This window comes from Acanthaster planci, linkage group LG05, assembly GCF_054643075.1.
Source record: "Acanthaster planci isolate LZ-2023a linkage group LG05, COTS_SCS, whole genome shotgun sequence".
Lineage (NCBI taxonomy): Eukaryota > Metazoa > Echinodermata > Asteroidea > Valvatida > Acanthasteridae > Acanthaster > Acanthaster planci.
Genome location: NC_141781.1, coordinates 9943284 through 9960546, shown reverse-complemented (window position 1 = coordinate 9960546; position 17263 = coordinate 9943284). Strand labels below are relative to the sequence as shown.

The window sequence follows — 17263 nt, the reverse complement described above, 5'->3', positions numbered from 1 at the left end:
ACTGACCATTAAGAGAAAGAACAAATAAAAAAATCATAGTTTGTACAGAGAACCAGTTTCCCGTTACTTTCGGGCCATTCAACATACAACATAACATTATTTCCAATGTATTGCCTCGACATCAATGAAATTCTTCAAGCTTGCAGCCTTCAAGTTCTACAACTTCGTTTCAAATTATGCTCCAATACCAATCCGTGCTATCAACACAGGATGCATATTACAGCAAGTGATCATTGAGGCTCTTTGGGCGCAACTGAGATAAGCGTAATAAAAGTGATCATCCATTGGGAACTGTGGTGCTTGCATTGTGTATATGAGTAAGGCAGTCATTCCAACTAAACGTCTGAGCCAAAAGCAACTTTTTATCCTCGACGGCATCTGATGTAATCCCTTGGTGCCCATTTCCTTAAAAATGTGTCAAATGGAGACAACGGATATGTATCACTTCTTGAACGGATTTGAAGAATCCAAAGCCGTTGCATTCAAATTTCTAGCGTGGGTAATTATTCACGTCTGCAAAGCTTGGCATGCATACCCATCCTTATTCTCAAAGTATCGCAAACCACATTTTGCTGCATTGGAAGGCTCTTTGAATTGTTTTATGATTTGATTAATTCTCAGAAGCGAACTTTAACACAAACGTTTAGTATACGAGCAATTCACAGTACAGAAGAGCTGCCCATGGTGGCAAAAGGTTTCTCTGTTGCAGTGCATCATGGGAAAAAGGTCCACATCCAATGAAAAAACTGGCAAAAATTTTGCAGTGTGTCCCCCCAATCCCCCTTGGCAATCAAAACGAAACATTCATTTCCTCCTAAAGTCATGGTCACAACTCATTGATTTGTCATCATATTAAAGTTTTACGGCTTTTTCTCCACTTAGCCCCATGTGTTAAACCTGAAGGGAGTTAAATGACGTAAACGAAGCATTTTGATTGCCGTGGTAAATCCCACTAGGAGGAACCAAAAAGCAGGTGTCTTACGTAATCAGCCTTTTGCGAGTTAAATTTGAATAAAATTTGGTACAATGATTATTTGAATGCACATAAACATAACGGTTTGAATCAGAAACTGTTGGTCTCTGGTTCGTCAAACACGCGGACCCACCACGATTTGCAGGCTCTCTTTGGACGATCGCTGAAGTTGCGCGTTAACTTGCGGTTCCATGGCTCCCTGTAAATGGCGGCCAATGCGCGTAACTCTATGTACAGTGCATGTACTGTGGGCGTAGTTTAAATTGAAGTGACATCACACTTACAAACCGGATACCTCTCAATTTAGGGCAAACTTTTGAATAGCACCCACCATCTCTGGAATGGACTGGTTCTTTTTGTGTCCATTGAAAACGGTGTATATGTGCAAGGCGTCTCTTTTGTAACTAAGCACACAGCTTGCCCCAAATCACGTGGTATAGCAACAGTTTCTTTGGTATGGAGAATTCAAATTATGTTCATGTGAATTAAAACAACTCGATTTTCCAGTTTTTATTCATATTTAACCCGCAAAAGGCTTACCGAGATTATCTCATCATTACATCCTAAGATTTAAATTTCTTTGGTTTTGAAAAGGTTACAATCATTTTAAGCTTCAGTTGCATACCAAAAATAACAATTTCTGAAATAAACCTTGTAAGAAAATGTTAGTCTTTGTGTGCATTTTCTGGTACAATCATCCTTCACTAATACGAAATGTAATGTTATGCAAACAAGTTAACCCGATACGAGCTTGGCTTTTTCAGAACATGGCACATCAGCGGGGGTGGGGGGATTCCGTCCCCCAAGCATTCGGCTGTCAAATGCTCAATCTTTTTGAAACTTAGTGTGACCGGAAGTGGATTTCTAGGCCGCCCCGTGGTGATGGGGTGGTAGTTCCATCCTCCAGTATTGGACGACGAGGCACCATAAATACCCCCCCCCAAGTATGAGTCGGACACCGGATATGCAATCAAGTATTTATTCTGATTCATCAGTCTCATTTCAGCACTTGAGTTTGCACCTCAAAACTACCCCCGGTGGGTAGCTCAGACATTGATAAGTTCTAGAGCTAGGTTTGCTGGCGACGGCCTAAGCATGCGTGCATTAAGAGACGTGGATGCCTTCACAATTTTATTTTTCTGAGATCTTTAAAGGTCGTCCGTTCCAATTTTGTCAATCCTTCAGCCGTCTGTATGAAGTAAAAAGTCATGTTTTTCACCTTATCTTGAGCAGCATCGGTTGTCACAAAGGTCACGGTGGCCTAAAGACGGAGCATTAACCGGGTTCACTGCCATTTCGGATGACCTTCCGCTATCACCGCAATTATGACCGGCTAACAGATTTCTTGTTAATCACGTCAACCCACTGACAAACTATTGTTCTTCTGGCACGGGTTGTAAACCCAAATAGCTTCACACATCCGAAGTGACTGTGGCTAACGGTTTTCCTGTATCCGGTAAAGTGGCCGATGGGTTCGGGTAATTGCTTAACAAGGTAAATGTGGAAAAGGACGAACAGGTTATTCCTAATACCCCCCCCCATTTATCTATATCACAATTTCCTGTAATGGTTCACTGTAGAACTGTTCTGTTGTTCATTTCTACTGATCTGTACTACCCGCTCGGGTTTACGTTATATCAGCTAGATCCAGAAACTTGTATATTCGCCCCTAATCAAGTTGCAGAGATGTACAATCTTCGGATTCTATTTTGAGTTTTGCACCGCCATTCATCGTGCCTTGCGTCAAAATCGGGTATTTGTCTGTAAAAACAAGCCCCACAGGTGTCAATCTCTTTCTCGCTAGCTCTGTGGGTTAACTGGTATTCAGCCCCCCGCCCCCACTTGTCGAACTTCTGTCGGTCTTCAATCTAAGGAGAAACGTTTTTTTCTCCGTTGGCGTCTGTGCGTAACATTGTAGTCGCAACCACCCCCTTTCAAACTTGTCATCACTCGTTGAGATTTTTTGGCCGAGTTGCAACAGTCACCAGCACCTGTGCTAATGATGCAAAATGCCCATCTGTCACAAAGTACTTCAAATTATCATTCTGAGCACGGCCTGAGCTTTTATTCCTGCTTTGAAGGAAGATATTGCCTAGATCGAAACATCTCCCTTTCAACTTAAAGCTATAAACTTATACGATATTGATGAGCCGGCTTTTTTATAACTTAAAAAAAAATAAACCAGATGTGCACCTCCATATACAGTATGCAGTAATGATTTTTTGTTACATTCGCATAGGCCTACATGTAACCTTGATGTAGAGAAACAGTACCTTTTCGCTCGTGAGGTAGACTTATAAAAACGTACCTGTGTAAATTTATCTTTCGCTGAAAGGAAAATACAAACTGCTGCCTCACCTTTACTACATGTGTGTCTTTCAATTTCAGGAAATCTAACTGTGCCAATGAACAATGTTTGGAAAGTTTGCATAATGCGTTTAAAGGGCAGGCAATAGTTGATTGAGTAAAACTGTTGAAAAGTCTCGATGTGTGTATAGTATAGTGGAGGGGAGCATGGAAATTAAATTTATGTAATCACTGTACGGGGGTCATTCTGGGGAAATGGTTTCACCGGTAGATAAGCAACGTGTGGCTCAAGGTCTCTAAGATGCCATCGGCGGACATCCGTGTTCACCAGGTCAAGTTAGCATCCTTCCGGAAGCTTATTTATTGAAAAAAAACCACATCTCATTGTCCGCTCACTTTTCCAATCAAGTCTCTGACCACAGAAGAAAGGACTGACCAATCTTTTTTTCAAAGGTCCTGAAGGTCACGATATTTCCCTAACTAAACTTACATCCTCAAGACAGCGAGCAACAAAGACTTCACAAAGAACAAACTCGATACCGGCCTTTTTCCCTAGTCAAAGTAGGGGTTCTGTACTAGGTTTACCCCGTTGACGTCATTCTTGACTAATTGCAGGCAAACAGAGACGCATTTGAGTTGTTGTCAATCAGCCTAGCTAATTACTTAGCCCAACGAGCCCAAATGGACCAATGAGCAACGGCGCACGAGGTGTCTGCATATCTTCACAGACAGTGGCCACTGCTCGCTGCATAACATTATGCAAATGACTTGATAAAAAAAGAACAGAGTTACCCACTGGCGGGAAGCGCGCTGTGACGCTGCATTGGAAAGTTTGCTACAGTGAGTGGAAGTCTCCGCTCAGCGGATGTTTCATTGCTGGGCCGACATCATAAGGTTAAGTTGGGCCTCTCCCTCCATTAGAAAGCACATGTACCTGTCTTTAAGCCGACTTGTGACACACACGCGCTGTCAGGTATGGGTTGTACTATAGGAATAGTGACATTGGTGCTCGCTTTCATTGGTAAGTTATTGTTCTTCACTTTTATTTGTACTTGCATTGCCATTCATACGACGTGTAGCGGTGTAAAGATTGACCGAGGATGTTTCAGCCATTAAAACAGTCTTGCTTTTCCAGGACCCTGCAAACTTTTGAATAGGCATGTGATATGTAGGTCGTGCTATAAACAGTCCTTTGTGTGTTTATGTCATATTCAGAGTCATTTTGCGTGCAGTGGCTTCAAAGGCTGTTTTTGGCACACATTGTCGTAGAAAGAACAATTTTATTACATATCTGTTACCTGTTGTTGCTTGGTCAACGTCTGTGTTTGTGCTTGCCCGTGGAAAAAATCTAAGGTTGAATTGTTTCTTTAAAAATGCCGAAAATGTGACTTGTGAGTTAGCTCTACCCCAACTGTTTTGTGCATGTCACCTAAGTGGATAGCTCGAGGGATGCGCGCAGTGCTACCTGTAAATCTACATGTTAAGTATCCCACTGCTTCCAGCTTGAATACAGTGTGTAATGTTATTATCATCACAAGGCACGAGTGGGGTGCAGACTGATAGTAATCCACTCGAACTGACATGAGATGATAGCTAAGCATGGAGGAAAAGAACACACGTCAGCGCAGCTGATAATGATGCCATTCAGTGCTTCGATGTTGCTAAAAAGGTTTTACTACAAGGAAAATGCGATACAACTCTGTTAAACAACTACATCAGTGCATTTATACTGCAGAAAGTGTATTTATATCGTCAATATGCGTATTTACGCAACTGCATCAAAATTCCGGTTGTTGTAGGACTGTAACATCCACGATGTTACGCCAACCATCATTTGTAGTTCTAAATGAAATGTAAATGTCTGCTTTTGAGATGAAATCAACATCTTTGCATTCAGAGAGAAACTTTAAAAATGCTGGAAGCAGAGTCTTTGAGAAGCACCGTTTAGAATGTATAGGCCTAAGGATTGTCAAGGAATATAATCTGAATGCATCCTCAAGCGTTCATGAAGATTCAAAGGTTCATTGACTCGATGGCGTGGATGTTTTGGTTAGTGCAGGTATTTTATTTGAATGTTGCCCTGTACCGATTGTCTGTTTCTGAATGTCATTCCAATTAAACAGTCGGATTCTCAAATTTGTGCTCGATTAATCATCAGTGTTAGGCCTGACTTGGTGTTGGGGGAATGAAGTGTTGAGTCAAAGTGTCCGGAAACCCGGAGGTCAGAAAATGGCAAGGGAGACACAGAGCCTGTGTGTTGTCGAGTTGAGGTCGCTGGGTGGTTGTTTTATAGATGTTATGATGCAAATAAGCTGCAAAAAATGTTGTTGAACTTTGCTGCAGCTGCATAGCAGTGGCGAAAATTTGTGCCGAGAACTAGGGGGATGGGAGTATTGTGGGGACATGCCTGGCCATAGAAATGGACATCATATGACACTAGCGGGCGATGTTCATGATGCAGAAGTACGTCTGTAATAAGTATTGCATTCCTACAGAATCTTATATCAAAGCTGCATATTTATGGCTTTTTAAGACCGTTCTCCGTTTTGAGTGCTATTGAATACATTTTGGTTGTTGGGAAGTTCGCAAAAGTCTTTACAATCCGCCGTCATTTGTCCTCACCACGAAAAAGTGGGTAATGATTCAATAACCAATCCTCCCAGGTCAAAAGGGGACGGGGGTATATACCTCTATCTTCCCGGAATCTACGCCCATGCTGCATAGGTATCTTTATTGATTATGTGCTGTTGCCGATACCATGCTGATATTGACCAAAGATCGGTTGGTTACACTGCAGCATACTGTGTCGTTTATCCAACTGCAACAATAATTTCATTCTTGATACTCGACTTGTTGGCTTCAGTTCTAGTAATGATCTCGGCGTACTGATCGTTTCATTGTGCTAAGTCTCAGTAACAGTTGAGTGCCGTGCAAAGCAGTCTACAGACATTCTCGATGAAACATCTTCGCCATATTAGGCTTTAAAGATGTAAATCTGTGCCATGTCGAGTTTAAAAAGTCTAGACCTTCTTAAGACGCAAGACTTAAGGGGGAAAACGGAAAGCAACCGGAAGGGAAGAATCTCTCTGGATGTGATTTTTGCATTACAATAGATCCGCTGCTGTGATATCTTTTTCATTGAGTTGCCCAGCTGCTCGGCTGACAGCAAGGCCCAGACAGACTCGGCTTACCAGAAAATGTTCACCGGAAGGGACAATGTGGAGCCCAGGTCTAAATACTGTGCAAGTTACAAAACTCCATCTGAATGTTAATCCTTCTACCTCCTTTCAATGTTTTCTGCGCTGAGTCGGGTACGAGGACTGGGTGTACTCTGCGTGCTTTTTCTCCAGAAGTGGAAGCACTCGTAGCTAGCCAATTTTTATTACATCCCAGACTGCTTCTCCAAGTACACTTTCGCGTAAAATATGGAGACATCATTTCCACTGCAGATACTTGCTCACCCGTGTAATTGCCTCTCTAATGGCTCTGCTTAACAATAACATGTACATAAAATATATATACACCATTTCCAATACGAATAAATACCGGTAGTGTAAACTGCCCGTCTGTTGGCCATAACAGGCACTTCGAAACAGAGGAGTGTCCTTGCTAGTATGTGCGTCCTCTCGACTTGCCAGCGTCCTCTAGTGCCTTGCGGAAATGACCGTTTATCAATCTGTCTGGACTCTTGTGTTCATAAAGCTCCCTCGGTTCATTCTTGTGGTGCGGCCAGATTAGCCGGGACAGTCCAATGCTGCTTCCGGCAACTTCCCGTGATCGATTTTTCGATCAAATCTGTTGTGGAGATGAACCTGCGGATCCGGGGTCAGACAATATCTTTACATACAATATGCTGCCACGGTTTCAACTGAGTTATGTGTATAATTATTTGCACGATTGTGTGGGAAATTGAACAAGAAATTTCCATGACATTGTTGCAGTTATTTAGGGCAGGCAAAAATCGTGCTCAAGGACGCTTATGATTGTTGAAACTAACGGCATCCCTGGTAACACCGCCTTGAACGTGCTGATGTTGAATACTGACGTGTGGTCGTTCTGGATGTGCGCGTTGACTCGCGCTAGATCTTGTCTCCTTAGACGATCTTTCGCGTGTTCTGTAAGAAAGCTTCATGATACATTTTGTTATATGTTGCATATTCTAATGCTGGAAAGCTTTGGCATAAGTGCATTCCAACACCAACCCCAAGTGCCTTTAATCTTCAAACAGGTGAAAGATTAAGGACTGTTAGGTTTAGTAATTGCGGTCCGTCACTTTGTGAAAACATTGGTATAATATTAACATTGATATAATATAAGTATACAGAATCTCGGAGGGCATAGCACGTCCTGTGTTTTGTTGTCGGCACCTTGTTATGTTAACGCACATTTGCCTTTGAAAGTCCCTTTGCCTTTAATGGAAGAAGTCGAATATGTGTTCCTTATTTAAATATAGATGTTTTTCAGATCACTTCTTAATCACGAATTACACATCATAGAAACCCGCGACGAAAGGTTCCGTCTTAGACAAAGCTCCCTACCTTTGTGTATATGCCAGTAATGGCTGATTTCTGGGTGGTTTAGAAGATGCTGATAGGGGATAGCTTAAGGGGCGACTGCAGCAAACTTTCAGAATAGTTTTGTAACGTTTAAGTTGATCTCTGATCCACGTCGGAGATTTTGCGAAAAATTCGGGACCTCCGTTCAAACTGCTAATAGTTACAGCTGGGTTTCCAAAGTCCGTCCCATTTTGTTCAAATGATCTGTTTTCTTGCTGAAATTGGTGGACACTGCACCATATTGACTTTGGAATAAGTAATAACTTGTGCTATTCAACCTACTGACATATTACTAGTTGATGACAAACATAACACTTATTAAAATTTACAATGAATCATAGATTACGGTGACCTCAAGATATAACCCCTTAATTATGCTTGTAGCCACTGGGTCCAAATAAAGAAAGGAGATCAGTTGCCAGACGAGTCATGCCGACGGGAAATCGCAGAACTTGCCAGCTGTCTATAGGCCTACTAGCAGCTGTTTTCATCCAGCGTCGTGTTAGATTGCACAGAACGCATGCAGGGACCAATTTCGTTGAGCAGCTGATTATTGCAGAAATTTTCTAATCACAGCAAACATTCGCTCTGGTTCCCAGAGGTTGTTTGGTCAACTTTATTTTAGCTTTAAACAATCATTTTCTGCTGAGCTGCAATCCTGGCCAACACTCGTTGGGCCCCCCATCCCTGGCCCCCTCACAATGTTGGGTCTCAAAGCACGATCTGCGCTCCAGCTGGAGATGACAACATTGACAGGGGGAGTGGGGAACCTGCAACGGGTATGGCTATTGACACGTGTCCCAACAATTTTGTCCAGGATTGTGGGTCCAGGATAGACATTTGGGACCGGCTGCTGCGTCTCACGTTGGCGAATAATTGCTGGCCCGTGTTTGCTTCCCCCAAGTTCCCTTCACGTACCTGATTTCTTCATGAATCAGCACCTCCGCCTCCTCCCACGTGATTTTGCTCTAGGGAACAGTAACACTATAGGTGCATGCACTTTGTACATGTCGGCTGTACTGAGTGTGACGGGCTTGGGTAATTGGTTCATGCTGGACATGAATCTGGAAGATGTTCTAGCGTTAACACGAAATGAACCTCACAGATTTCAAGTAAAATACGGTATCTACTCGCTAGCTAAATTCCATTGTAAAGTTTCAAACGATAGACAGTAACATTGTAAAGCAGGATTTCTCGGACTTCGTTTAGTGTCAGGACAAATTTTCAGCTTTTCCAATGTTGATGACTTTTTAATCAGAACTTAGTAATTGAAGATTTTATACCTCTATACTTGGAATATGCACGTTGTTGCTCAGTTCGTTTTGATAACTACAGATATCCTCTTTGACCACAAGGATCCTGGTGGGCATTTACTCTCAATTTGCGAATGCTCTGAGCAATGACACACGACATCTAATTGTCAAAGAAAATGTTCTTAAAGCAGGCGAGTCATTTGCCCTCAAGATACCGCGCGAGGCTATAACATGTATAATAGTTTCCGTTGCCTTGGCTGTGTTTCTGATGGGTTCGACGTCTTGTTCCCCTCCGAATCCGTCTGAACCCGGAACATGAGTAATTTTCCTGTAAACTTTTTTCCCTCAGAAGGAGATATACTGACAGATTGCATTGGGTACCGTATTGGTTTGGAGCGATGGTCCACCGTCTAGAAATAGTCGAACATCTGCCAGGACTGTGATAAGGCTACGGGCGGTTGATTGATGACCAGTCACAGTGAAGCTTTGGAAACAATGTGTAAAAAAGTAGTTTGCCTTTCAAACACTTGAGATAGGCCAATGGGGCGTGTCGACAAAGCTCTCGCACGCATTGTCTGTACACTTGATTCAGCGGCAGAAAACGCTGAAGAGCGAGCATTACGCTACTAGCTTATCAAGCAAGTCAACCAGCCAATACAACAGAAGTAGCCATGTGATATCGGCTTCTTAGTAATGGAACTAACATCCTAATTACCGAGGCTTGGGTTGTAAGCGGATTGTTGTACGATTTATTATTCGGTACAGACGTCTGTAGAATAGCGCGTGTACTGAACTTTGCTTTGAGCATAGGACGTGGTTTGATGTTACAAATCTTGTCGTTACAAATCTGTTGTTACAAATCTTCGCAACTTAGTCACGTCAGGTGCCGACTGACCTAAAAATGCGTTTGTGCAGATAGTCTATAGACTATCTGTCATTAAGCCACTTGGAAAAATTGAAAACATTGGTGTTCCCTATTCAGATGGGCCCAATATCCATTTAATTATGCCTTCTATTAGATATCCATGATCGATTCATTTTAACAGTAAGAAGCTTTTGCCTGTCTGTCACTTAACCTCTCTCGCCCAAATGCCAACATATGACCCCACGTTTTGGATAGTTATGGAAGCCCTCTCTGCCTCACTTGGTAGTTACTTGTCAGAGGTACTTAGTTTTTTACCTAACATACCTTCCGGGTAATGTCATGTGGGAAGGGGGATGATATTCGGCCTTGGTGTGGGTTCTGGGTCAAAGCAAGGATTTCACGCTGCTTTAAAGAGGGCTTAGTGCGTTATGGCAAGGGCAAACTCGTGCTTGCACGGATAAGGCTAATTGATTTTGATAAAAAATACTGAATCTGCGGGACATTTGACAACAGATACTACATTAACCGAGCAAATTGTAAATTCACATGTTGCTTAACATTGCTTATTATAACAATAACGACCGAATGAGCTACGGATAGAGACCAAAACATCGCAGAGGTGCCACTCAGCGCGCCGTGCATCTTCCAGGTTTTTGTCAAGTGGAAACTAGATGAACTCAAAACACCAACAACGATCTTGCTCGGTACCGAACGTTGGTCGACGTACCAGAGCAGCAGTTATGATAATGTCTTCATTAGCGTGTGTCCACATTTCCAACCTTTGTGTATTTGCCGGACAAATTAGATTTCCGAGTCCGCACCGCATCAGGAATTAGAGCTGAAGGGGCTTTTGTTTTTCCCACATCTTTGAACAGGATAATTAAATGCGGTTACTCAATAACGGCAGAAGGTAATTTGATTTACTGGAACTACAGTCTGTCGTGTCGAAGACGTTTGCACTGGAAAAGTCAAACTGGTCTTTCCGTTTTGATATGTCAATTAGTTTGATATCCTGACTAAATTTGTCCTGGTCAGAAAAAGTTGACGATTTTTGTTGCTTTGGATCATTTACAAGATTTGTCATTGTTAAACATTTTCTTGTAATGGCAGTAAGAAATCCTCATCAGCACCGTAAGCACTGTATAGCAGTTACGGTCTGAAGAGGTTGTGGATCCCAAGAAGAATAACCTAATGTAACCAAAAAAAGTTCCAGCAACATGTGACTCATTTTATTTAATCAAAATCTTGAAATTGAAATCGAAATCTCAGCGTTTATTTTTGGGTTTTTTATACGGTACATTATTTCTTCACCTGTCAAAAAGGTGTTGAAGTTAGTGTGTTGGTTGTACAGTCTAAAACGTGGCTTCCTGGCTAAATGGTCAAGTCCTATAGCATGTCTTGTCTTCGTGAAAACTGTGCAGCATTTACATTTAGTCCAGTCATCGTTGTCTTGGTTTCGTGTATGTTGCTATTGGTCCTTTGCAATGACATCATTCATCTTTCAGGCTAATCAATCTGCCATCTATATAACAGGTTTTGCCCTTACCAAATGTATATATTGATAAAACTGTATGCTTGTATTCTGCACTCGGTGCTGTACTCAGTGCTTGTCCGAAAGCTTGCGAAAAAATTCACAAGCTTACTCGGTGGTACTCGAACCCACGACCTCCTGCTTACTAGTGCAGACTTCTTAACCACTCGACCACCGAGCTTGCTAGGGTTGGCTGGCCAATCCGAGTCAGATGCCATCATAGTCGACATACCGGATTTGGAAGAAAAAGAAAACGTCTGCACCGCGCAACCGAAGCATATTGCTACAAAATACCTGATTCAAACACGGCCTCACAGTCACACCAAACATGTCAGACGCAAAATATTTATGGGAGGCTTAGGAGATCTGACGTGAAGTGGATGGGACATGTTTAAAAAATATCTGGTGACTTTTTACAAAGTTGATAGGGGGCAAAAATGAATGAATTGGTAAAACACGTCTAGCTTCGAGGCTCTGTAGGCCATTTGACGGTATTTGCATGATGAAGGGGGTGATATTTGTTGACGTTGGTGCATGGTGTATAACTTTGTGGAGATTGCAGCAGTGTTCGCATGGCGCTTGTAGGCCTATCAGGTCTTCTTATGATGTTGGCATGTACCATTAAGACGTAATTTCTCATAAATGAAGCCTGGATGCTGTTTCCTGTCGTCTCGACCTATTGTTCATGACAAGGCAAAAGTGCTGCGACACGTGCGCAGGTGGAGGGGCCTATATAAGCCATCGTGATTGATTCGATGGCGGGAGAATCTAGGAAGGCCTGATAATTACACGTATCCGTCAAAGCATGAGAACTCTTCCGACGGAACGCAACAAGTGTAACGTCTTAGTGGAGGAAGAGACGATACTATGCGCACAAGTTTGTACGGATTTATTTCAGGATGATCATGACGTTGCAAGATGAAACTATGCGCAGCCCATTTCCTCTGTTTGCTGTTTGTATGAAATTCGGTCTCATGTAGTTCCTCGTCGTGCAATCTACGTAGTATACATACGCCATCTGGCAGGAAAGTATCAAACGCTTTCATACCAACTGTCCCTTTTGACCCTTATCATTGTGCTCAAAAACAATGTACTGTCGGTATTCCTCATGATCTGATAACTGTCATGGACTGCTGTTAAGTACCAACAAGTTCGCCTTTAAAGAAATGTTGTATTACACCTGAAGCATCTAAGCGGTCCAAGATGATGACCTGTGGGAGAATTTTTAAATCACCACTGGGTACCATAAACAAGCAGGTTCTTGAACGTGGGAGATTTGTACGGCTGGAAATTCAGGTTTGTGCGCCATAAGTAAATGTATATTAAGTTTTAACCTCACTCTGTAGATATTGCGCAATTGCCTTTTCATTTTATTTTCACAAAATTGGTTTACTTCGTATACATGTACGTTAAATATGTGATAACTGTCGTCTTTTACGAAATCCCCTAATAAAATCGATTTTTTGGAAGTTTTTGTTCGCTCTAACGCTAACATCCGCGAATGTTGCCTTTGCGCTGCTTACTAAAATGGCGCCCATGGAAATAACATCGAAATGAATGACTTCCCGATGAACTATATTAGCCACCGCTATCCTAAGCTTTAGGTCCTTTTAAACCGACACCAGCCCCAGCCATAACCAGATATGGGTCCAGGGACAACACCAAATGTTTTTAAATAGTTTAAAAGTAGGACGGAGTTGTGTGCGAACATTTACGAAATCCTGGCGATTTTAACCTTTTTTCCCCATGGCAATTACGTTGCCAAGGTGTAAGTTATCCTTCTCTCAGCTAGCTACGCCATCTGCCCAAGTTACCCCATACTCTCAGCTAGCTACGCCACCTGCCCAAGTTACCCCATACTCTCAGCTAGCTACGCCACCTGCCCAAGTTACCCTATACTCCCAGCTAGCTACACCACCTGCCCAAGTTATGCTATACTCTCAGCTAGCTACCCCACCTGCCCAAGTTATCCTATACTCTCAGCTAGCTACACCACCTGCCCAAGTTACCCTATAGTCTCAGCTAGCTACACCACCTGCCCAAGTTACCCCATACTCTCAGCTAGCTACGCCACCTGCCCAAGTTACCCTATACTCCCAGCTAGCTACACCACCTGCCCAAGTTATCCTATACTCTCAGCTAGCTACGCCACCTGCCCAAGTTACCCTCTACTCTCAGCTAGCTACGCCACCTGCCCAAGTTACCCCATACTCTCAGCTAGCTACGCCACCTGCCCAAGTTACCCTATACTCCCAGCTAGCTACACCACCTGCCCAAGTTATCCTATACTCTCAGCTAGCTACCCCACCTGCCCAAGTTACCCTATACTCTAAGCTAGCTACACCACCTGCCCAAGTTATCCTATACTCTCAGCCAGCTACACCACCTGCCCAAGTTATCCTATACTCTCAGCTAGCTACACCACCTGCCCAAGTTACCCTATACTCTCAGCTAGCTACACCACCTGCCCAAGTTACCCCATACTCTCAGCTAGCTACGCCACCTGCCCAAGTTACCCTATACTCCCAGCTAGCTACACCACCTGCCCAAGTTACCCTATACTCTCAGCTAGCTACGCCACCTGCCCAAGTTACCCTATACTCTCAGCTAGCTACGCCACCTGCCCAAGTTACCCTATACTCTCAGCTAGCTACGCCACCTTCAGTACTACTTTGTATCACTTAATTTACGTGCGACGTAACTAAACTGCCTGTTTTCCTTATTCGACTCTCGCTTTTTGACAGAATTTTTCAAATCTGATGAATTGAGAACTTGTCACGACGTCAGACTGGCCGGCCTTTCCAAGTGGCGTATACGGCGCCAGAGCAAGATCGGCAAAGGGCTGGTTTGCACCTGTTGAGGGCAATAATCCGCTCGCTTGAACTAAGAAACGATGGACCGTAACCCTCAGTGACATCATACCTCATGAACTGCCGATGCAATTATCTTGTTTCCGTCACGATTTGGCAAAACGTCGAGAACCTGAAATATCATGACTCTCATGAGGTGAATTTTGCCTAAAATGCCTCTTTCTTTTAAATGTCACGACATCTCGGCGTCTCATGTGCTAACCGTAAGCACAGGCCTACTACCATTCCCAAAGCATTTCGTAATGTATCGCTTGCCTGCTGCATCTGAGCAGGAGACTGACTTGTGATGCTATCTCTTTTTGCCTCCTAATTGGCTTGTGGCGACTCTGTGATCTTGACCGGATCGAGTCACTGCCGCCGCCGGAATTATCTTCAGGGTTATGTACTGTGTAAATATTTCAAACATGAAGTGAGCTCAACAACTGACATTCGCAGAATAGCCAGAAGTACGTGAATAATTCTCACATTCTAAAAAAGCGCATTGGGTAATAGAGTATGGGTAAACGGTGTAAGTGCTATGTATGTCCCACTTCTAGACTTGAAATCAAGTCGGTAATTGGCCTTCCTCGTAATGCGTACGCGGTTTGGTTCGGCGTGCAGCGTAATAACAATCGGGAATGGTCAGTGTAACCTCGCTCCCCAATATGCGTGTTCGACGGTGCCCAATGACCGACTTGAACAATCTGCAAGCCCTTTTGCGCACAATATATGGGGCTTGCTACCAAAATTGGAGGGAGAACTCTGATTGGCTAAGAATCCCAATGATATGAATATTAATTTTAGGGCAGTTTGATTGGTCAGTTGAACGTTAACTAGCCACAACCACAGTCTCGTTCATTGAAGAGGGTGTTTACATTATTCTAAAAAGATCTTTTACCACAAAAGCATCGTTTTTTAACCAAAACAGATAATTAATAGATATGTTATTGAATGTTTATGTATACTTTGTCTTTAAGCGTCGTATTAAAAGGGATAATAGTGCAAGATGTGAAAAAACTGGCACTTATCAAATATAGACATCCCTATAATATAAAATGGATGAGACTATTATGTAGCGTGAGTTACTGTTGGCGCTCTCCAAGGAAAAGTATGAATATGCAGTGCAGTTGTTGCATGCATGAATACCATCAGGAGTCAAGTTTGTCAAGTCGTTAGACGGACATCGAAAACCGGTACTGAACAGCCTACGACCACGCGTTGTATCCAGGCACGGCCGAATCAGACCAGCACACTGGATCGTGTGCAACGGTGAACAGGCTCAACAAAATTGTAAAATGACGCAGTATGCTTGCTCATATTGTTCTGGACGACAAACACGACCGACTAACGACTTGATTTCAAGTCTAGCACCTTTCCAGTGGCTTGACTACAGGAGGGGAACGCCCCCAGTGGAAGTTTGTACCTCTCAGGTTGCTGTAATTTAAATATTAAAATAAGCAGCCTATGTACAGCCACGGTTTATTTGCTTTCAGAGTCCTCTTGACACAGTGCATGCACTTCCTGATACCCCTCACCCCACTTACGTCACTTGCATTTCTACGACATGGAGCCAACCTGAGCGTTCATTTTTCACCAGAAATCAAAGGAACCCCGTATAAGGTTGAGCCTGTTAGCGACTTGAATTGATTTGTGAGCACCGACGTGGCTTTTGTATAGGCCTGGGACCATTTTCAACTTTACTCTTTCAAAGGGTTTGCCATCGGGGAATTTTCAGGTTTTCTTTATAAATGTACGGGATGCATACAGTTAAGGTGTACCGTTGGGCAGGTGAACACACATTTTGGTTGTCGGCGCACTAATACAATTATTTTCTTGTTGACCTTTAACATATTCCTGCATTCTGTTTAAAGTAGCAGCAAGTAGGGATCTCTTTTTGTACAAAACTAATAAAGTTGTAAATTTGATCCTGTCGGCCACCTTGACTATCACTGGACTCAGCTTAAGTGACTCGGCATCCAACATAAGTCCTATTGTTGTTTTGTATCATTGGCAAATCATTCTGGCTGTCAATCATGGGAGAAATATCCCCATGAAAGACATTTGAACAAACAGGAAATCATTTGGGATTAAGACAAATCTTATATTCAGTCAATTTAATGGTATATTCCCAAAGACATAGCATAGCTATAGCCTGAGCCAAGGATATTCATTCGAAAACAAACACGATCTTGGGATGTTTCGCTATCAGAATTTGCCTCAGTTTTACCCTATTACGTTTGACTTGTATCATCCCGACTCCAGCCGTAGCGAGGTCTAGGCGCACAGGCCGTGTTGAGTGAGGAAGTCACGGTAAGGGGGTCCGCATCGAGGAACCTAGGGGACGGGCATGTCACTCGGCGACTCAAGTGACTCATTGTTGGGGGGCTTTTTTTTTTTTGCTTCTTTTGCCGTCGTCAGTCGCGATAAGGGGGGGGGATTTTAAGGTCCCCGGAAGTTATTTGTCAGGGATGGATGAAGGTCCGTGGTGCACGCTTGGCGTCCTGTCGGTGTACGCTCCACCGTGCGGAAAGAAAACCACCCCTTCACTTCTGCAAATCGCAAATAAAAATGACACTGCAAAAAAATTTCTGCTTTCTTTTTTGCCATTGCAGAAAAGATTGAGAGTCTATTTCGAAGAATTAGACGAGCGCTTTTTTCAGCGAAAGCGAAGCATTTATAATTCAGTCAGGACTACGTCTTCATTCCCATATACCATGAACACGTCTGTCACAACCTAATGTAACTTCAAGGAGCTCTTTTGCACCGTGAAGTTCCCCAAGGTCTTTATTTAGCGTGTCTGACTCACGCCCATAGTGTGTGACTGACTGGTGTAGTTCTAGAGCCCGGCCTAAAATGATATGGCTGTGACAAATCCTCGGGAAATGAATCGGTACGATATGCTGTTGGTCTATTGCTTTTCGTCTGAAAT

At 43.1% G+C, this 17263-nt stretch overlaps 1 protein-coding gene across 3 annotated transcripts in view; it reads left to right on the top strand.

Moving 5' to 3' along the window:
* The first annotated feature begins 4098 nt into the window (after positions 1-4098).
* The window catches only part of LOC110987126 (uncharacterized), a 56910-nt gene continuing 43745 nt past the window's right edge, over positions 4099-17263 (top strand). For all 3 annotated transcript variants that reach the window (XM_087137115.1, XM_087137116.1, XM_022249582.2), the window contains exon 1: positions 4099-4301. In XM_087137115.1, coding sequence (XP_086993241.1) covers positions 4256-4301 — 46 coding nt within the window. In that variant the 5' untranslated portion in view covers positions 4099-4255. The remainder of the gene's footprint in view (positions 4302-17263) is intronic.